Source organism: Hemitrygon akajei, chromosome 7 (assembly GCF_048418815.1).
Source record: "Hemitrygon akajei chromosome 7, sHemAka1.3, whole genome shotgun sequence".
Lineage (NCBI taxonomy): Eukaryota > Metazoa > Chordata > Chondrichthyes > Myliobatiformes > Dasyatidae > Hemitrygon > Hemitrygon akajei.
In genome coordinates, this window is record NC_133130.1 from 144,381,520 (window position 1) to 144,403,807 (window position 22,288).

The 22,288-nt window shown below is 41.5% G+C and overlaps 1 protein-coding gene across 1 annotated transcript in view; it reads left to right on the forward strand.

Annotated features, from left to right (window-relative positions):
- fkbp15b (FKBP prolyl isomerase family member 15b) overlaps positions 1–22,288 on the forward strand; it is a 98,191-nt gene that overhangs the window by 62,856 nt on the left and 13,047 nt on the right. Inside the window, exons 20-25 of the mRNA XM_073052192.1 lie at positions 8,198–8,369; positions 10,351–10,487; positions 15,785–15,940; positions 16,214–16,366; positions 18,410–18,502; positions 21,843–21,965. Of these exons, the coding sequence (XP_072908293.1) occupies positions 8,198–8,369; positions 10,351–10,487; positions 15,785–15,940; positions 16,214–16,366; positions 18,410–18,502; positions 21,843–21,965 (834 nt within the window). The remainder of the gene's footprint in view (positions 1–8,197; positions 8,370–10,350; positions 10,488–15,784; positions 15,941–16,213; positions 16,367–18,409; positions 18,503–21,842; positions 21,966–22,288) is intronic.

Below are 22,288 nucleotides of genomic sequence, written 5' to 3' on the forward strand. Positions count from 1 at the left end.
TGAACACAAATCAATCACTGAAAAGTAACTTGCTTCTGGTGGAACATTAGTCAAAAGCGTGTGTGGGATGGGGACTACCGCTGGCCAGTCCTCTACCACATCATTTACCGCTCGCAAATCATGCACAATCTCCACTTAGATTGATCTGCTTTTAAGACCGGCAGCAATGGGGTATTGCATGGACTGTTTGTTCTTTTAAGCACTCCTATTTCAAGCAACCCCTGCACTGTCGATGCTAAACCCTCTTCTGCTTCTGGTCTTAGAGGGTATTGTGGTCTCCTGGGTGGAATTGCTCCTTTTTTCAGCCTTATTTCCACTGGACTAGCTGTTTTTATTTTCCCTACGTCCGTGTCATGCTGTGACCACAGAATAGATGGCAACTCATCTAACCTTCTATCTTTCTGCTGTCCTCTTTCCTTTCCCAGCAATGGCAGGTGTGGTTGGGGAGTTATTTCGACCTCTCTCACTGTCCCTACCATATCTACACTTACCATTATTTTAATGCAATTGTTGTCTTCTGATATCCACACCTCTGGCGTGATTTCCCTCCACACTGTTACGGTTTCAGCACTCTTAACTAAGGGTCCTAAGTCTTTAGACTGATATCCCTTGTTTACCAACAACGTTACGTGGGGCGCAGCCTCCGGTATCCTGTACCATTTTTCTAAAAAGGTGTTCCACTTAACTTGTAAAGCTGCCCCTTGCTTTCCAATTATCACAGCCTCCCCTTCCAGGTGCTGTTGGGTACATGCCTCCAGGTGCCATCTCTCCTCTAACTCTCTGTTCTGAGTCTCGTCAAAAATCACTGTACAATGTAGCTCAGATTTGGGCATTACAGCCCTGGGTAATATAGCCTGCACGCCCTTTTTCCATTTTTCCCAGGTTTCCTGAATCTGATCTGCGATGTCTCCTATCCAAAAGACATTAGCCACCTTGTCTTCTCGCACTATCAATTGAGCCCCTGCTCTTTCCACACTCAGCCCATTTCTGTTGCATTCTAATTTTAATTCCAGTTTCAATAAAGCATCTCTGCCTAACAAATTAATCGGAGTTCCTTTAAATACCAGCACCGGCAAAACAATTCCTTTATTTCCCATTCTCAACTGCACTGGAGCTGTGCACTGTGTCAACTGTGTTTTCCCCGAGAACTTTACTGTCTTAATAAACTTTCCTAACGTGGGAAGGCGAAGGGCATACTGTGGCTGTACACAGGTGTACGTGGCTCCAGTATCTATCATCATTGGTGTCAGTTGCCCTTCTAACATAACCTGAACAATGGGTTCCTCGTCTGCCTCCCTTGTTATCATTGGGTAATGTCCCTTCCCACTCGAGTTCTCGGGGCACCCCTAATACCTCGCATAGGGGTTCACAGGTCCGCTTGGGCCTGTGGGAGCTGGTCCTTGGCTAAACTTTAGTTCCCTTCTTATCGGTTCCTGCTGGTGTGTGGCAGGCCATGGTGTAAACAGACAATCTCTTCTCATGTGACCTGGCTGATTACATCCCCAGCACAATCTCTCTACCTCTCTTTCCCCCTGTTCCCTCACTGGTCCCCTCTGCCCATAGCTCCTCTGTCCCCCTCCTTGGGACTTCCAGTCCTGTCTGGGCTGTTTGAATTTAGTCTGTTCCTGATAGGGCATTTGTGGGAATGCTCCTCCAAAGACGTTGATTATTGGCATGGGGTTTTCCGGCCCTTGTCTTACAGTATGATCGGTTCCTCCATATAGCAGTGCTTCATCCAGTTCGATAGCTGTACTCGGACCGGTGGTTGCTGGCAGCATTTTTTTGCTTTTCTCTTTTTCCTTCTTTTTGAGTTCTTCGAGCTGCATTTGTATAAACTTTCTTTGCACCTCTTCCTGCTGCTCAGCCGACCTTCATTTGTCTTTCCGGTATTTCTCATCCGCATGGACTACGTGGTCTCTAAATTCTTGTGGGGTCATTGACGTCAGCCCAACCACTTCCTCCAGTTTGGATTATCCTTGCGGAGGCCTTGCATCCACAATGCTATGTCGGAACAGTGTGGTGATAAATAAGCTATTTTCCACCTCTTGCTCAGTCTCCAGTCTCCACCTTTTCAACTGGTTTTCCACGTAGGCTGCTGGGTTTTCAGTGTCTCCCAGTGGATCCCCCTTTAAGGCTTTGGGGTCCACTTTGGGTGGATAAAGCTTCCTGAGGGCCTGCCATACCCTCTGCCTCACTCTGTCAAACCCGTCTCCATCAGTTCTCGGGTCGTTCGAGTTTACTATGCCAGCCATTTCCATTAGTTCGTTAAATTTGGAGGTTCCCATCAACCTTATCAATAGTGCCTTCAAATCTCCCATAGCCAATAATCGTCCCGCCGTTTCTTCTTCAAAGGTTCTAATCCATTTCTCTGCTCCTTCATGTAGATTGGGCAGAGTGTTTTTCAGCCCTTCTAGGTTCTGGGATCCCCAAGGGATATACTGCACTTGTCCTGATCCTTTAACTAACAACGGCATCATTCTTCCTCCTTCCCACCTGCCCTGGCTCTCCTCCTCACCTGACTCCCCATCTGTCTCAGGGTATGTCTTTACTGCCGTTCCTTTACCTGTCATGTTGTTCTCTCTTTTTAAGGTATTTCAGAGATTCACAGTTTGTTTACTGGATAATATTATTTACTCTAATTTTATGCCTAGTCTATCGTCTATCTACCAGCGCTTTAAACTATATATCGGACTGTCCTTGTTTCCTATTCTGTCCTGCCCCTTCAGACCTTCGTTTCATACGAAGTGGTATCCACAGGGATTTTCTCTATTTTCCCTTTCCCTGCCTGTTCAGACCTTCATTTCATACGAAGCGGTATCCACAGGGATTTACCAACACCATGTGGAATTTTTCTTAACTTCTTATTAACTTATTTGTACTTACCCTCACTGCAGTGTTCTTGATCAATCCTCTGAGCCTCCTGTTAACCCCCAATTTTGCCAGATTCTTTGGACCGGAGAGACCCTTCGGCAGTGGTTCCACACTTATGAGACTCCAAGACCTCCCCAAAACCAACAGAATTCTTAGTCCAAATTGTCGCAAAAAGCGCTTACCTTTTGTTTTGGTGCACGCTTAATTCTGTTAGCCTTGTGGGGGTCCCTAGAGGACCAGGAAGCGTCCCCAATCTGCCGTTTCCTTTCCGCGGGTCTCTTTCCGGTCCTGCAGCGGTCGCCAATTTTGTCGTGGTTTCTCGTGCCCCACAAACGATCAGGAGACACAGAAGATTCTTCAAGAAGTATTAAACTTTTATTTGCAAATCAAAGCTGAGACAGTCATTGAGCTAGTCGCTGATTGCCCACCGATCCTTGTGCATAGCATTTTTTATAGCGATCTCCTGGTTTAGTTGCATTAGCATATGCAATCGGTCTACAGTTGCGTATCACAAGTACATCTGCCACTATTGTTTCTACCCATTGACTTAATCATGTTCTAATCTACATCTCTTAGCTACCTCTCATTAACACACCATTGTCTTCTACATTCAATTGGATACATGCATAGCAAATAGCAAACTCAGACTACATAATCCACATCTCTTAGCTTCCTCTTATTAACACACCATTGTCTTCTACATTCAAGATTTCATTCTCCTACTGAATTGGATACATGCATAGCAGATAGCAAACTCAGACTACATAGTTTTGGTTACACAGCAAACAATGCAACTTTTATACTCCAATAACCCGTCTCTGAATTGTTCCCACAACCTATGGAGTCACTTTGAAGGACTCTTTGTCTCATGTTCTCAATATTTATTGCTTATTTATTGTTGTTATTTCTTTTTGTATTTGCACATTGGTTATCCAACCTGTTGTGTTGTCTTTCATTGATTCGACTGAGTATGCCTGCAAGAAAATGCAGCATATTCAGTAAATCTAGTGACCATATAGTCACAATATGTACTATATATATGTATATATATGTGTGTGTATATATATATATATATGTATATATGTTGTATGTGGTCACATATATGTATAATAAATTTATTTTGAAATGTGAGTTTGTCATCCGAGTTTTGTTTTTAATTTAGAGTTATTTTGCCAATAGACTACAACCTGTTGTCCACCTCTCCCCCTGCAATATTTTGGTCTAACTTCAGATTCTCTGAGGAAAATCTGATGTAGTGTTACTTATTAAATATTAGTTCTAGTCGCAGAATTCTTTATCTTATTCTTTCATTTATAATCTTCAGGGTCTCTGTTCATTGTTTGCTGATGGCACTCTGTATCATTAGTCATATCAAATATTTTATAATTTGATGTATTTCTGTGAATAACCTACAGAATAGCACCTGCTCTGATGTTGGACGTGCTATGTTCAACCTGTATTATGCTGTAGGGCTATAAATAAAGGACATGATCTGTCAATGTGGGCTGTTAAGTCTGATCTGGTTTCTAGTAGAGAGCTATGTGTGGGTTGGCACAGAATTACTCAACAGAACAGGACAGCACAAGAACAGGCCATTCGGCCCACAATGTTCTGAACTAGCTAAAAAAATCAAAAACCCCTAATACCTAATCCCTCCTACCTCACAATGTCCATATCCTTCTATCTTCCTCACACTCATGTGCTTATCTAAAGGTCTTGTAAACACCTCGAATGTATCTGCCTCTACCACCATGCCAGGCAGCACATTCCAGGCATCCACCACTCTCTGAGTAAAAAAAAACTTGCCCCTCACATTGCCTTCGAACCTGCCCCCTCTGACCTTCAATGCATGCCCTCTGGTATTAGACAATTCAACCCTGGGAAACAAGATACTCCCTGTCTACTTTACCTATGCCTCTCATAATCTTATAAATTTCTAAAAAAATCTCCTATCAGCCTCTGCCGCTCCAGAGAAAACAACCCAAGTTTGTCCAACCTCTAATGATAGCACATGCCCTCTAAGCTAAGTAACATCCTGGTAAACCTCTTCTGCACGCTCTCCAAAGCCTCGACGTCTTTCCTATAGCGGGGTGATCAGAACTGTATGCAATACTCCAGATGTGGCCCAACCAGAGTTTTATAAAGTTGCAGCATAACTTCTTGACTTTGGAACTCAATCCCTCGACTAATAAGAGCAAGCATTTCATAAACCACCTTAACCTCCCTATCAACCTGTGGAGCCACTTACATGGAGCTATGAACTTGGAGCCCAAGATCTCTCTGCTCAGCGATACTGTTATTAAGGGTTTTGCCCTCAACAGTATACTGTCTCCTTGCATTTGCCCTACCAAGGTGCAACACCTCACATTTATCTGGGTTAAACTCCCATCTGCCATTTCTCTGTCCATATCAGTAACTGATCTGTATCTCGCTATATTCTTTGCCAGTCGTGTGCTGTGAAGTAAAGGGCATTGCGGGTAATTTGCACTCGTGTACAGTACATGGATATTGAAGAATTGCTGTGGTTGGTCCATGGTTCTGGTTTACGTGGGTAGGTTCAGAACTTTAATGCCATTTTCTGCATGGAGTGTTTTGTCAGCTGCACAAATCTAGTTGTGTTAAAATACAGGGCTGTGTATGTTTATTACACTACTCGGTTATTCTCTGCTGTGTGCGATGCTGAGCTGTATTTGGAATTGTAGATGCAAGATGTAATGCAGAATTGGTACAAGACAGGGTGATGAGGAAAACGGAAAGGTGGGCATGCTACTACTGTTGCTTAAGCATTCTTGAGAGGTTGCTTGTTGAAGTGAGGTGGACTAGAAATATGGCTGAAGTGTTGTGTGATACAGACGTGTACTATTTCAAGTGATTTTGGTATCGGTATGAGGAGCTGGTCTTTGGCTGTGGACCAAACTGGTGAAAATAATCCACAGATGACAATGAGTTAAGATAGTCCACTATTTTTATACTTGTGGAGTTAGCATACTTCGGACTCAGAAAATGTCGATGATAGCAAAGCAGCAGAAATACTATAAATAAGGTGTTCCCAACCTGGGATCCACAGACTCCTTAGTAAGGCTCATTGGCACAGAAAAGGTTGGAAACCCCTGCTATAGATAAAATTTAAGAAAAAACTGGGGAACAACTGTAGTAAGGGTGAAGTAAATTACAATGTGTGACACATTGGCTGACATTAAAATGTACTTAAATGTTGGGCATGATATGGAGGTAGGTAATTATTGCCTTCAAAAAAAAAACAGTGAAATGGGAAAAGTAGGATTAACATATTAATAAAGGATACTGAAATTGCAAGTAAGGGCATCCATTAGTGAGAGCAGATAGTGGAAACTCTGCATAGAAATGAGATGTAGGGAACTAGTTGGGAGTTCAGGAGTTGTCTCTGGACATCCTAATAAATAAAGTTGTGGGTTTGGTGAGGCTTTTTGCAAAAGCAAGTGAACAAAAGTGGGAATCTTATTTTCATTTATTGGGAAAAGCAAAGTAATTTGGGATTCAAATATATTGATTATTTTAGTTCTTGTCAGGGAGATTCCTGGCTCAATACAAGAGAACAGATTACATTAGGTTAGTTATGAGTTTTAAGGCTGAAGCAGTTGAAAATCCAATCGTGGTTTTGTGGAAGGATGAGTCAGAAGCTATGGTTATAAGTTTAGGTAAGACAAAATTTGGAGTTGTGAGAAAGAAATTAAACACTAGAATGGAGAGAATTTTGACAGGCAAAACAGCAGATGAGTGGAGTTGTTCAAATAAATGGTAGAATACAAGATCTAAATAGCCCAGAATGAGGTCTAAATGTGTAATCCTGACCTCTGAAGAGGAAATGATAAATGATAAGCAGCTGAAATATCTGCCCTTGCAAGAATAATAGAAGTTCTTTTATTAGGAGAGGGGGACCATATATCAAAAACATTAAAATTAAGATCTTTTAGGACAATTTATGCAAGTGATATTGGGAGTAACATTAAAGGTTTGGATAAAATCTTTGAGAGGATGTTAAAGAAAATTAACACTGAGGAACAGGTTCTTGTCTAAAATGGTAAGTACTTACTGTCTGAAATTAAAATGGTAATCGAGACAGTGAACCTGAAGATTCACTTATCACTAAGATCAATACTTTCCAGCCCCAATGTACTAAAGGTAAGAGGAATTGTATGTGCTCTAACTCATCTTCGAAAAAATTACTTTGATTCTGGGATTCCTCCGATTGGTACAACCATTTTAGTTGATACATCTGGTCTTGCAGGTAGTTATAGAACTTTGCAACAGGTTATTGACAAATTAACAGAATCTCTGCATGGTTTTGTCCCATAGTTTGATTGTGAACTCATTTGCTTTGTGGTCAAGAAAGAGAATGGAGTATTTTCAAAATGATGAGACAATCTGAATGATAAGAGCAGAGAGATAATGGGGTCCAAGCATAGAAATCAGTGCAGGGAAACACAACCCTGTTTAATTAAAAGTTAAGTTAAATGTTCTGTATCTCAGCAAAGCTGGAATGCTGAGAGATGCAGGTTATGTTACATTTTTATGACTCGATGCAATTTAGAATGTGATACTCTGTTCTGCTCACTTTATTTAAATAGCCTTTGTGGACGTTCTCTTGGATCCAATGCAGCAAAGTAATTGTAGGACTAAATCTGATAGATAAGATCAGAGGCATTGCTGAAGCAGACAGGGAGTACTGTTTCCCAGGGTTGAAATATCAGAGGGCATGCTTTGAAGGTGAGAGGGTGTAGGTTTAAAGGGGATGTGAGGGTTAAGCTTTTTACTCAGTGGTGGATGCCTGGAATGTGCTGCCTGGTACGTTGGTAGAGGCAAATATATTAGAGGCTTTTAAAAGATATTTCAATTGGCACATGAATATGAGGAAGATGGAGGAATATGGACATTGTGTAGGTAGAAGGGATGTTTTTGGGAGTTTTAAATTTACTTTTTAACTGCTTTGGCACAACATTGAGAGTCGAAGGGCCTGTTCCTGTGTTGTTGTGTTCTGTGTTCTAAAGGGTTAAATTATGAGTACAGTGTAGATTGTTTGGCAATGCATTCTTCTGCATTTTGGGGATAAAGTACCTGATGATCTACAGTACCTGAATTTCTCAGAAAGTTTTAAGAACTTTGTCAGGTGAATGGAAGCTATTCTTGTTGGTATGGGAGTCTAGAACCTGGTATTTAACCTTAAGTATTGAGCTGGGCCTTAATCTCTTAAAAGGTAATGTAAATATGAAATTCACTTTTTTTGGTGGGGGGAAAGCTGTTGAGGTGAAGTAATAGTCTTGTTATAACTTTTCCTTTTGTGACACAGGTGAAAGTGACAGAGGAACTAGCAGCAGCCACTAGCCAGGTTGCAAAGCTACAGCTGGAGCTCACGGCCCACCAGAAAAAGGAGATGGAGTTGCGCAGTCAGCTGGCCTCAGTACAGCAGAAAGCAGAGGGACAGGGGCAGCGGCTCAACAATGTGGAAGCCCAGTTAACAGGTACATCGTGGCTGCAATCTCCTTAAATTATGAACATAGTGTTATGTACCCCGTAACTGGGTTAACAGACCAGCAGAAATGGAAGGATACGTTGGAGTCTGATGGTACTGTAACTAAAGGTGTTTATTAGTAAACTAAACAATACAGTATCAAAAATGCAAATCTACATATAAAACAGGTTAGCAATAATAAACCTAGAAGTGTGGGAATAATAATAAGAAACAAGCTCTATCAGTGTTTAGGAGTAAATGAATTGTCATAGAAGAATATAAAGTTCAGTTCAGTTCGTGCTGAAGTAGTTGTTGTGGTGTTGCAATTGTTGGAGAGAGAGAGAGAGAGAGCAAGCGAGATGTAAGCAGCCGCAGCAGGCAAACCTTCCGTTGTCGTCTTGTTCCGTTGTACTGATGTGATCATTCGGTTATGACCCCTCCATTCTCGGCTAGACCGTTCTTCCGTGGTGGACTCATCACTCTGGCATGAGTGGACACACACACAAGTCCCCACCGGCCCGGCCGTCACACTGAGAGCTTTGTGACCGATCTCCTGACTCGGTCCTCTAAGCCCCCACCTTCCTGTGGGTGCACAACACTCTTTCAGTGTCTCCTGGTGTGTCTGGGGGTGTCTCCCCAGATCAGTCTTTTATCCCCACTGACGGGGTATCAGCCATCCATCAACTCAATACGTCCATGTCCATCAAACTAGGCCACTCCCTGCTGTCTCAGCAAGAATGTTAACGAGCAAAGAAGTGTCCTTGTAGCAAAAGATTGGTTACTATTTTAAGACCAATTTTTATGCCATCCTCAAACCTAATTATACGTGCTACATTAACATTCAAATCACTAATATGTATCACAAATTGCACAGGTCCCAGTACTGATCCCTATGGTACACACAATAGTCACAGACATCCACTTTAGAAAAACCACTTCCCTATTGACTCTCTACCTCCTTTCACCAAACCAGCTTTGGATTTAGTAGTCCAGCTCCCCTTAAATCCTATGTGGCTTAACCTTTGGATCAGCCTATCATACAGGTCTTGATGAGTTAAGGCCTTGGAATGTTTGCAGAAGGGAACTTTAAGTTTAAAAAGAACATAATTACATAGGGAGGTCTGAGCTGGATTTTTATTATAGCAGAGAAAATTACAGGTATTCAAAATTACATATTTTATTGAACACTGTTGCGGCACTTGTGACCTGAGTTCAATCCCACTGCTATCTATAAGGAATTTGTACATTCTCCGTGTGGGTTTCCTCTGGGCATTCCAGTTTCCCCCCACTTTCCGAAGATGTACGGGTTAGCTGGTTATTGGCGATGGGGGCTCGTTAGGCCAAAAGGCTCTGTGACTGTGTTGGATGGACAGACAGATGGACGATAGCCTATGGATTTAAGTGGCTGAAAAAAAGCAAAACTCAGTAGTGAATTTTGGAGGTTAATTGGAGATGTATACAAAAAAGACACTTCCTTGGCTGTAGAAAGAGCTGGAGATCAGGCAGTCATTATCATCAGAGCGGGGTTGTGCCTTTTTGTACATTTTCACAGTATGTGTTTTACCACCTGTATCTGGAAAGATCTGGGCAATTACTCCGTTTTTGTTTTATTTTCGTCATGTTTGAGAAGCATCAGTCATTTGCTTTCCTATTTTTCTATGATTAATTTTGTTACTTGAGACTTTGTGACAAATTATGTTTAAAAGCAAATCTTTCCAAGTTATTGTTTACCTTTGTAATGTCAGAGTACACTTTGCCGTACCACTGTTCGAACAAGCTGTCACTTTCCCATTTCATCAAAGCCTTTTGATAAGGGATTCTGAGGTGGTGTGTCCAACCAACCCCATGATTATATTTCTGAAAGATTTACTTGTGTGTTTCAGAGGCTTTGCATGGTAATACAGGCAAAGGTTGCTGACAATCTGCGAGGAGCTTGTGTCTGGTTTGGTAGATACAAATAGCTGATTTGTTCCACTGCTTGTGTACCTCAGAACTGCAGGAGGCGTCGGAGCGCGCTCAGAGCAAGTGCAAAGCAGAGAAACAAAGCCGCAAGCAGCTGGAAGTGAAGGTTGCCAGCGTGGAGGAGGAGCTTCTGGACCTTCGAGCTGAGAAGGATAATCTGGAAAAGGTGTGCTTGGAATTATAGAACTTGGTAGGCTAGAGTTGTTACTAATCCAGAATGCTTCTTTTGTTAAATTCCACGTATATGTGTCTCTGCAGATTGCTAATGTTGCATAAGGTTATGATGTGCGGTTTTCCACCTAGGCACTCCCAGTCATCCTTCCCTCTTTCTGACTCAATTAGAAGATAAAAGCCTCCTCCAAAAGGAGACCAAGGATGAGCTTCTTCCTCTTCCCAAGATGATCTCACCTGAATGAATTATATTGAAAGAGACCTAATTTTTATTTTGTACCTTTCCCAGACTGAAGCACTTTATTGTCAATGATGTGCTTTATTCGGTGATTGAAATTTGTTGAATCTTGCGATCAAAATTACCTTAACTTACAGTACTGGGCAAAAGTCTTAGGCACATACATATAGCTAGGATTCCCAAGACTTTTGCAAAGTACTGTTGTTGTCAACGTGGAGTGGAGAGCGAGTTTGTAAAAACTGTGGGAGCAAAGCATGTTGGGAATGGCAAGAGTGGATTACTGCAAGGGGGGGTGTGGGATTGGTGGCAGAAAAGGAGTGCCAGGGCTGGGGGGTGTGGTGTTGGCATGGGTACAGACACATCCAGTCCTGAGAAACCGGCCAAGGTCATTTGATTCCAAACTTTTGGTTTATTGGTCATTACAGAATGCCACTCTGGTGCCTTTGCTCCCACCCCTCTCCCTTCCCTTTTCCCAACCATGATTTCCCTTTCTCTGTCCCCTTCCCACTCTCACTCCACAAAAGAGACACATATCGGAATCACATTGATCATCACTGACGTATGTCATGATTTTTTTTTGCAGGAGCAGCACAGTGCAACACATAAAATTACTATAGGACTGTGCAAAGGGTCTTAGGTGCCTGAGCTATGTATATGTGCCTAAGACTTTTGCGCAGAATTGTATTTGTGCAGGGGTATAGGAAAAGAGTCAAAAAAGCACATGAGCAATCTGCATGATCTGTATGTTTAGTTCAACTTTCCAAAGCCAGTAAGGACAAACAAACATGATTAAGAAATGCTGGAAATACTCAGTGGGTCAAATATTATTTGTGAAGAGAAGCAGAGTTGACCTTTCAATTCAATGACCTTTCATCAGAGATGATGATCTTTCTTTTAAAAGGTCATTTACCTGAAACAACCTCTGTTTCTCCCTCAACAAATACTGCCTGATTCTTCCATGAGCTGCGATATTTTGCGTTTGACATATGCTCTAATCAAGTCAAGTCACTTTTATTGTCATTTTGACCATAACTGCTATGTACATTACATAGTAAAAATGAGACAATGTTTTTCAGGACCATGGTGTTACATGACACAGTACAAAAACTAGACTGAACTACGTAAAGAACGGCAAGAGGATTATTTTGCAAGAATTTCAATACCAGGAAGTAAATACAGCTGCAGTAGTTTGTGAACCCTTTGCAATTAACTGGTTTTGATTACTGATAAATGTGGACTGATTTTCATATAAGTCCCAATAATAGTCAAACATAATCTGCCTAAACTAATAGCACACAAACAATTGTACTTTTCTTGAACACATTATTTTATCATTCACAGTCCAAACTTGAAAAAGTATGTGAACCCTTGTATTTAATAACAGGTAAAACCTCCTTTAGCAGCAATAACCTAGAGACCAAATGTTCCCTGTAGCTGCTGATCAGACTTGCAGAACAACAGTGAGGAACTTCAGACTATTTCTCCATACAAAACTGTTTCAGTTCCTCAATATTTCTGGGATTCCTTGCATGTACAGCCCTCTTCAGGTCATGTCGTAGCATCTCAATTGGGTTAAGGTCTGGACTCTAACTTGGCCATTGCAAAACACACATTTTCTTCTTTTTAAACCATTCTGCTGATTTACTCTTGTGTTTCGAATCATTGTCTTGTTGCATCATCCAACTTTTATTAAGCTTCAGGTAATAGACCTTGAGATTCAATTTTTGAATTTTGAATTTTGAATTAATTTTGAATTAATTGTTCCCCCCATGATTACAAGCTGTCCAGGCCCCGAGGCAGCAAAGCAGCTGCAAACCATAATGCTCCTTTAACCATACTTCATGGTTAGGATGAGATTTTGGTGTTGGTGTGTAGTGCCCTTTTCCCTCCAAATATAATGGTACATTTTTGCCATAAAGTTCAACCTTTGGGAAGCAGTGATCATAATATGATTGAACTGATACAGCAAATTGAGAGGGACAAGCATAAGTCACACGTATCAGTATTACAGTGGAATAAAGGGAATTATAGAGGCATGAGAGAGGAGTTTGCCCAGGTGGTTCGGAGGAGGATACTGGTGGGGATGACGGCAGAGCAGAGATGGCTGAAGTTTCTGCGAATAGTTAACAAGGCACAGGATAGATATGTCCCACGGAAGTAGTTCTCAAATGGCAGGAGTAGGCATCCATGGCTGACAACGGAAGTTAAAGACTGCATAAAAGTCAAGGAAAGGGCATGTAGGGTAGCAAAAGTGAGTGGGAAGGTTTTAAAATCCAACAAAAGGCAACTAAAAAAGCTATAAGAAGGGAAAAGGTGAAATATGAGGGCAAAAAAAGCCAATAATATGAAGCAGGATGCTAGAAATTTTTTCAGTTATATAAAGAGTAAAAGGGAGATGAGAGTTGATATTGGATCACTGGAAAATGACATTGGTGAGATAGTAATGGGGGACAAAGAAATGGCAGATGAACTTAAAGGGTATTTTGCATCTTTCTTCACTGTGGGAGACACTAGCAGAGTGCCAGAGGTCTGTGAGTGTCAGGGAGCAGGAGTGAGTGCCATTGTTATTACAAAGGGAAAAGTGCTAGGCAAACTCAAAGGTCGTAAGGTGGGTCAGTCACCTGGTCCAGGTGGACTACATCCCAGAGTCCTGAGAGAGGTTGCTGAAGAGATATCGGATCCATTGGTCATGATCTTTCAAGAATCACTTGATTCTGGCATGGTCCCGGAGGACTGGAAGATTGCAAATGCGTCTCCATGCTTTAAGAAGGGAGGAAGGCAAAAGAAAGGAAATTATAGTCCAATTAGCCTAACCTCAGTGGTTGGGAAAGTGTTGAGGTTTATAATTAAGGATGAGGGTTTGGGATACTTGGAGATGAATGATAAAATAAATCAGTCAGCATGGTTTCTGTAAAGGGAAGTCTTGCCTGACAAATATGTTAGTTCTTCGAGGAAATAACAAGCAAGGTGGACAAAAGAGAGGCAGTGGATGTCATTTACTTGGATTTTCAAAAGGCATTTGATAAGGTGTCACACATGAGGCTGCTTAAGATAAAATCCTGTGGCGTTACAGGAGAGATACTGGCATGGACAGAGGAATAGCTGATGGACAGAAGGCAGCAAGTAGGAATAAAGGGAGCCTTTTCTGGTTGGCTGCCAGTGACTAGTGGTGTTCCTCAGGGGTCAGTTTTGGGACCAGTACTTTTCACATTGTTTGTCATTGATTTGGATAATGGAATTGAAGGCTTTGTGGCAAAGTTTGCGAATGATATGAAGGTAGGTAGAGGGGTAGGTAGTGCTGATGAAGCAATGCAATTGCAGCAGATCTGGGAAGTGTGTTGGGAAATTCACAATAATACATTTTAGTAAAAGGAACAATAGTGTGGACTGTTAATGAGGAGAAGGTTCAAACATAAGAGGTGCAGAAGGACTTAGAAATCCTCATGCTAGACTCCCAGAAGGTTAATTTACAGGTCGAGTTGGTGGTAAAGAAGACAAATACAATGTTGGTATTTATTTCAAGGGGAATAGAATATAAAAACAAGGAGATAATGCGGAGGCTTTATAAGACACTAAACAGGCTGCACTTGGAGTATTGTCAACAGTTTTGGGCCCCATATCTCAGAAAGGATGTGTTGTCATTGGAGAGAGTCCAGAGGAGGTTCACGAGGATGATTTCAGGAATGAAAGGGGTTAACATATGAGGAGAGTTTGACAGCCTGTACTCGCTGGAATTTAGAAGAATGCAGGGGAGTGGGGAGTTGAATCTCATTGAAACCTACCGAATGTTGAAAGGACTAGATAGGATGTTTCCTATGGTGGGGGTATCCAGAACTAGAGAGCACAGCCTCAAAATTGAGGGGTGACCTTTTAGAACCGAGGTAAGGAGGAATTTTTATAGCCAGGGTCTGTGGAATGATCTGCCACAGTCTGCGGTGGAGGCCAAGTCCGTGGGTATATTTAAAGCAGATGTTGATAGTTTGCTGTACAGTCAGGGCATCAAAGGATATGGTGAGAAAGCAGGTGTATGGGGTTGAGTGGAATTCAGAATCAACCGTGATGAAATCGTGGAGCAGACTCAAAGGGCTAAATGGCCTAATTCTGTTCCTGTATCTCTTAGTCTTTGTCTCCTCTGTCCCAGAGCATTATGGGATATCCAGACATGCAGTAGTTTTTTGTTTGGAGGTCAGTGGTTTCCTCCGTGGTGTCCTTCCATGAACACCATCCTTGTTCAGTGTTTTTCTTATAGTGGGCACAAGAACAGAGACTTTAGCAAGTTCTAGAGATTTCTGCAGGTCTTTTGCTGTTACCCTTGGGTTCTTTATCTCCTCCTTCAGCATTGGATGTTGGGCTTTTGGTGTGATATTTGCAGAATGCCCACTCCAAGAGAGAGTATCAACAGTATTGAATTTCTTCCATTGGTAGACAATTTCTCTTACTGTGGACTGATGAAGAGTCAGGTCTTTAGAAGTACTTTTGTAGCCTTTTCCAACTTCATGCATCTCTACAATTCTTCTAGGGTCCTCTGAAAGTTGTTTTGATCGCGACATGGTGCACATAAACAGATCTTTCTTGAGAAGAGCAGGCTCTGTCAGTAACCTGACTTTGTGTGTTTTTTTTAATATATAGGGCTGGCCACCTTTACAACCCACACCTCCAATCGCATCTCATTGATAGGAACACCTGACTCCAAATAGTTTTGTTGAAGGCATTACCCCAAGAGAGTCATGTACTTTTTTGAACCTAGACTGATTGTTTAAATGGTGTACTCAGTATTGACGAGAAGTATAATTGTTTGTGTGTTGTTAGCTTAGGCATATTGTATTTGTCTATTATTGTGGCTTAGATGAAGATCAGACTATATTTTATGAGTAATTAATGTGGAAAACCAGGTAATTGCAAAGGGTTCACAAGCTTTTTCTTGCAACTGTAATTGGGGGGGATGGGGGCATTTGTGTCGAGGGAGAAGGTCCTGCAAGGATGTGATTAAATGGAAAGAAATGATTTCTGTAGCTATTGTAAGGCCTTGTAGTCACTGAGTCTTCTGTGGTCAGAATTTAGCAGAAAGGAAGAAAAAAGCAATTACAGATCGGCAGCGAGCTGAGAAAGAGATGGATGAAATCCGGAAATCATACGAGGAGGAGCTGGAAAATGTACGATCACTGCTGAGGAAGACCCGGACATCAACTGACCAGGCTGCAGCAGAGCAGGTGAAGAGATTGACACTACAACATAGAGCTTAATTCAGTACTGTTCCTGATCTTTGCAGGACTAAATGATGCGGCCAATTATCTTGATGCTGTAGACAAATAAATTGCAACATCTTCATTTTTACGTTGTATACGTTTATACCAGAATGTAGATGTCATGGGACATCAATGCAGATCTATTTCCTTTGAAGAATTTTATTCAAGTGTATTCGATAATCCTCACTGGGATTTGAAGTAGAATTTGCTGAGGTGCATTCCTTTCTCTTCCTCCAGATTTCAGTGATGCATGCAGAGCTGGAATCACAGTGGCAAGCCAAGTGTGACCGGATGCTTGCATCAGCCAAGGAGCAGCACGACCAGCAGTATCGAGAAGTCTGTGAACAGCGGGATTCCCAGCAACTTAAGATTTCACAGCTGGAGGCAAAGGTATGATTTCATTGAATTTACTGTCTTTATTTCAGAATCTCTCAATCGCCTGTCTCTTCCTATTTTTTTTGTTACATGTTAGCTCTGCTCTTTAGTGATTGGACAAATTGATTAGCAAATATGCAAAACCCATTTAAGTGTGTAGTTTATCCTGAGCAATTTCAGTTCCATTTAAAGGAGCCTTTTACTATTCAGTATTTTTTTCCTGTGGGCGTTAATTTTTTGTTAACTTGTTTTTGCAGGATGTTCATAAACTTTAGGTCCAAAGCAAATGGAAAGATACATTACTCCTGATCTATGTTTCTGTAATGATTCCATTAGTACAACCTAACAAATGGGAGCAGGAGAGTTCTCAGTTCTCCACCATTAATTCTGCTTGAACTCCATTCTACCACATGATTACCTATTTTCTCACCTCCTCTCTGCACTCTCCCCTCTCACAGGAATGGTTGTGGGTAATTATCAGACCCAGAGAAATAGATTACTTTTATTTCTTTATGGTTCTCCCTTTCGCTTGTAAACCTGGCTTTGTGCTGTTTTTCTCAAGTTTTCATTGGGATACAGTGGCCCTTGAGCCACACCACCCAACAATCCCCTGATTTAATCCTAGCCTAATCACAGGATAATTTACAATGACCAATTAACCTACCAACTGATACGCCTTTGGACTGTAGGAGGAAACTGGAGCAAACTCTTTATAGGCAGCGGTGGGAATTGAACCCGGGTCATTGTTACTGTAAAGCATTGTGCTAGCCACTACATTACTGTGCCGCCCTATTCTGGGATGCCTTGCATCTTCTACCCTGATGACAGTTGTAAAATATTTGTTTAATGCCTGGGCTGCTTTCTTGTGCTTGGTACAGTTCCTTCAATCTCTGACTGAAAGTATTTACCTTTGCTCATCTCTACCTAAATGCAAACTTATGGAATCTTATCTTTTTGTATAATGTGCCATGCTAGTCTACTTATTTCTTAATTCTTTACTGAAATTGTAAATCTTAATCATCAAGTATTATTGTTAGCAGTGTTAGTATCCTGTAGGATCTCACAGTTTATCATAGTGTTACGGTACAGAAGAACACTTGGTCCATTATGTCCACTATGGCTGAAGACACTAATCTTACTTTCCAGCTCCTGTACACCAAGTGCTTACTCAAGTTTTTTTTTAAAAGGGAAGAGAACTAGATGATAGAAACCTGAAGTAACAATAAAATGTTCAGTCTTGCCGGTTGGAATTAGAAGTCACTGGGGTGGGGGGGGGGGGGGACACATCCCCAACAGTATTTGTGGAGGGAGAAACTTATTATTTCCAGTTGATTACCTACCATCAGAACGAGAAAAGTGAGAAAAATGTTTCAAGTTGCGGAGAAGTGGATAGGTGAAGGGAATGTTTGAGAGAGGCTGGAGGCCAGGAGAATCCAGGAAAAGAGTGCCGTTAGTCCCCTCTGTGAGAGGGTGGACGTTACTTTTTAATCAGAGCTGATCTGACAAAGGGAGTTGAATGGGAACAGGAGGGGTGGGGGAAGAACAATCCTTACTGAAAGAGAATGCTGGAAGTACTCCTCAGTGAGGAAACGATCACCAGTCCTCCTTTGTGTCAGGTCACCACCTGTAAGACTAACTTCCACACGTATTGCATTGTCTGCATTCCCATCATTCTTTTTGTTCAGAAACTCTTCTGACTTTCCTTTATTAATCTGCACCAGGGGTTTCCAACCTTTTTTATGCCATTGAGGAATGCTATAATGCAAATGGTCCATGGATACCAGTTTGGGAACCCCTGATCTTCACCATGAATTTATGAATAGCACAATTTAATGAAAAGTTACATAAACGTGTAAGGAATAAAGAATGGAAGGATTTGGTTAATGGATTCAGGAAGCACACCTGGCATATGAGCAATGATACAACCAAGTTGAGTCAGATGACCAGCTTCTGTCTGTAAATGTGATAAAGTTGGTGGCAGAAGGCGTGATGGGTATCATTGTACATCTGAAGTGCTGCTGCGTTCTCACATTTGTGACTCTTTCTCCCAATATCCAGGTGGCATCGTGGAAGGAGTCTCGTGCTGCAGAGGAAGCGAAGCTCTTGTCTCTCCAGGAACAGGCAGACGAGCTACAGGCCCTGAAGGAGCGGGTAATGATGTTTCCACCAAGCAAGCATCTTCCAGTTTTGAAACTTCAGTCTAGTCAGCTGTGCATCAGCTTTGTACAGCCCCATTTAGGGAAGGGGAAAGAAAAGGGAGGTGGCTGCAATGGTGAAGTTGTCTGTGGGGTACAAGGGGTTAAAAATATATATATATTTGCATTGCAGCTTTTCCAAACTTGGGGCATCTTCCAGTATTTACTGGATGATAGAGAACCTTCTGCAGTGTGCATGCTGTAGTAATGCAGGAGCCCTGATAGTCAACTTGTTGAAACAAGATGCCGCTAACAGTTACTCGAATAAATGTTTTTAGTGATTGAGGAATGAGTGTTAGATGGATGTAAAGAGGAAAATACTGTTATACGATTGGATTTTTTAATATATACTTCCTGAGATGGCTGCTATTTAACCCATAAAGAAAGTCGTAGTATACTACTTGAAAGACTGAGCTAATACTGCATGAATTATCGGTGATGAGTACCTCAAATGGGAGTTAGAACCCGCAACTTTCTAACAGCTGAATGCCTCACTGCTGAGCTCTTCATTCTCTGAACTGCAAATGCAATAGTGTGATATTTGGATAAGGGAAAGAATTAGGATTTGGTGACTTCTAAATCAGTGCAATATGGCGAATTGTGGGTTGGTGGATACATTGGAGCTTTGGGGTTCAGTATTTGGATGAGTCAGGATTGTGCTGTCATTTGATAGGTTCTCTGAAAATAAATCAGCCTGTTTAGAGCTAATGTTAAAGTGTATGGAGCTAGATTACAGATCATCTGTGATCCTGTTAAATGGGGAGAGATTTCCTGGGCTAAATGGTCTGTTACTAACTCCATTGAAGGCCCACACCATGCCACTGCTACTGTTTAACAGGATGTACAGAAGCCTTTCATTCCACACCACCAGGTTCAGGAACAGTTATTACCCTTCAACCATCAGGTTCCTGAACTGGCATGGGTAACTTCAATCACCTCAACTCTGAGCTGATTCTGCAACCTACAGACAAACTTTCAAGGGCTCTTTACAACTTATGTTCTCAGTATTTTTTTTATTTGCACAGTTTGTTGTCTTTTGCACATTGGTTGTTTGACAGTCTTCGTCTTTCATAAATTCTGTTGTATTGCCTTTTTTTTCCTGAAAGCGAATCTCAGGGTACTATATGGTAACATATGCTACCTTTGAACTTGGAACTTTTTAAGGATTTGTGAATCCTCATTTTCAACCTGGACTCTTAATTTTTTGTTTAAATAATCATTTTCAGGTTCTGCATTTTGCCAGTAAGCCCAGTATTTTTGCCTCTTCATAATTGCCCATGAGTAGATGTGATGAGCCACGTCACTGAGCTGCTACTGTGTTTTTGTAGTAGGTGTGCATCCACTGCACTGTCGAGCAGCAATGTCTAGTTTTAGACCCAGATGACAAAATACCGGTCCATATGTGTCCAAGTTGTATGTGATTTGCAGCGGAACCTGCAGGAGGTGGTTCTGCAAACCTCTTTCTTTTCTCATTTCTGGTAGAGTTTGCAGTTTGGGTGGTGCTGTAGAACTAGTTTCCCCAAATAATTGCATTTCATGTAGATAGTACGTACCGTGACCACTGTGCAGTGATGGTAGATGATGTCAAGGTTCAGAGAAGTTGATGGGTGCCAATCAATTGGGATGCTTTGTCCTGGACATCAAATTTCCTGAGAGTAGTTGGTGAAAGGCCTGTGACTGAGTCACCTGATGCATGATACTCATCCTCTCACCTGAACTGAGTCAATACCAACCTCCAAATCCAATCAGGAGGGGTAGATGACAGGGGTATATATACCACCGGACTAGAACATGTCTAGGCATCATCCCTGATAAAGATAGCAGAGTTTGCCATCAAAACATTGATTAAAGTTTATACCTGTGCCCGGCTGAAAGCCAGAGAAGAGTTTATTTGTAACCTGTAGTGTTGATTTTACAATTGAGCATCACTACATTGATTTCCCTCCTCTTATCAATTCACCTCTGCTCAAACCTACATTACTTACATTTTTAGATTTGACTATACCAATCCATTCTGAATAAGCTGGAATTCAAACATTTCTGCTTCCTCACCAAGTACCAATATATAAAACCATAGTGCTCACTGTCTTGTACTGGCTCCCAGTGCAGTAAATCGTACCAAACATTTTAAATCACTCCTTGATTTTGCACCTGTAACTCCTTCAGCTTTGTCCTGCTCCATTTCTAATCAATTGCACTTCCCCAATTTTTCATTGCTGCGTTGGTAGCTTCCCTTGAATTTGTGGCCATGCTGACTGGACCCCGTGGCCTGGCATTTCCTGCTCACACCTCTTCCTCTTCTTTAGGACACACTTTAAAAGCTTTCATTTTAATCAATTTTGACTTCAACTGGCCTAATATCTCATTGTCTGTCTTGGTGTAAAAATTTGCTTAATGATCTTATGAATTACTTTAGTCTATGACTATGTTAAGACACTGTTACAGTATGTCAGTTTTTCTTTTGATTCATGGATGTGACTGGGTGACCATTTTAAATCCTGTCAGACTGTACAGCACATTTGCCAGCAGTATTCATACTATAATAAGCACACAGAGCAGAAATGGATTCTATCTCTCTCGTTATTTTCCATAGTCCCTCCTCTTCTTGCCTGTCCAACTATATTTAAGTGTTGTGAGACGTGTGCTCATAGGGAAACAAACAATGCAAGGGACAGAACACCTCATCAGTTATCCTAACTGTATACTGAGGTCATACAGCCAAGTCAATTGACTAACATTATAGCAATAAGTCTAAGAAGATTGGGTGTTGCGATCAGCTGAAAAGCCGTTTGTCTGATACAAGGGATTAAAATTCTGATAGTCCTGATAAAGGGTCTCAGTCCAAAATGTGGATTGTTTCTTCTATGAACGTTGACTGTTTTTGTGTGTTGCTCAAGATTTCCAGCATTTGCAGAATCTCTTGTGTTTGAGATTAAAATTTATCTTGATTAAACAAAGGTCTGCACTTAATCACAATTCATACACAAATTGCTGGAATAACTCAGCAAGTCAGGTAACATCTGTGGAGAGAATTAAACAGTCGGTATTTTGGGCCGAGACCTTTCATCATGACTTGTTTATTTCCCTGCATAGATGTTGTTTGACTTGCTGAGTTCCTGCTGCATTTTGTGTGTGTTGCTCAAGGTTTCCAGCATCTGCAGGATCTCTTGTGTCCTTGGATCTGGTTTCCTGTCTAAGTGACAGCTTGGTACTAGTTTCCCCTGAAGCCGTGAAGAATTGTTGTGGCAAGCTGCTTTTGCACACGTGTTGTTGAGTGCTGTTTCTGTATTTGATAGTACTCGTTGTTGGAGAGCAGAGCTGTTGCAATGAAGGAACAGTGCGAAGAGCGCATTCAGGAGCTTCAACGGCAAACCCCTGCGGCGAGTGAAGCACCGCATACAGGCAACATCCAGGAGGAGGTATGGAAAGTGAACTAGCAGCGTGTTATGTTTTCATGTTTTTAAATACATCTGAGGTGCAGATCAGGTTTTTGCTAAATTTTGTTAGATTTTTTGAATGGTATTTTAATTTTGTTTGTTGCCTTCCTATGAAACAATTCTAGCCAAATTGCAAATGTTGTTTTGTTGCCAACCACTTGAAAGTCATCCAAGATCAAAATGCGTGACATAGTACCACAGAGATTTAGAGCACTTGATGACAAAGGACTGCTTGTGGTGGTCCACTCTTCGATTTGTTGCCTGGTGATCCAGAGTTTAAAGAAGAATATCTCATGGTTTCTCCA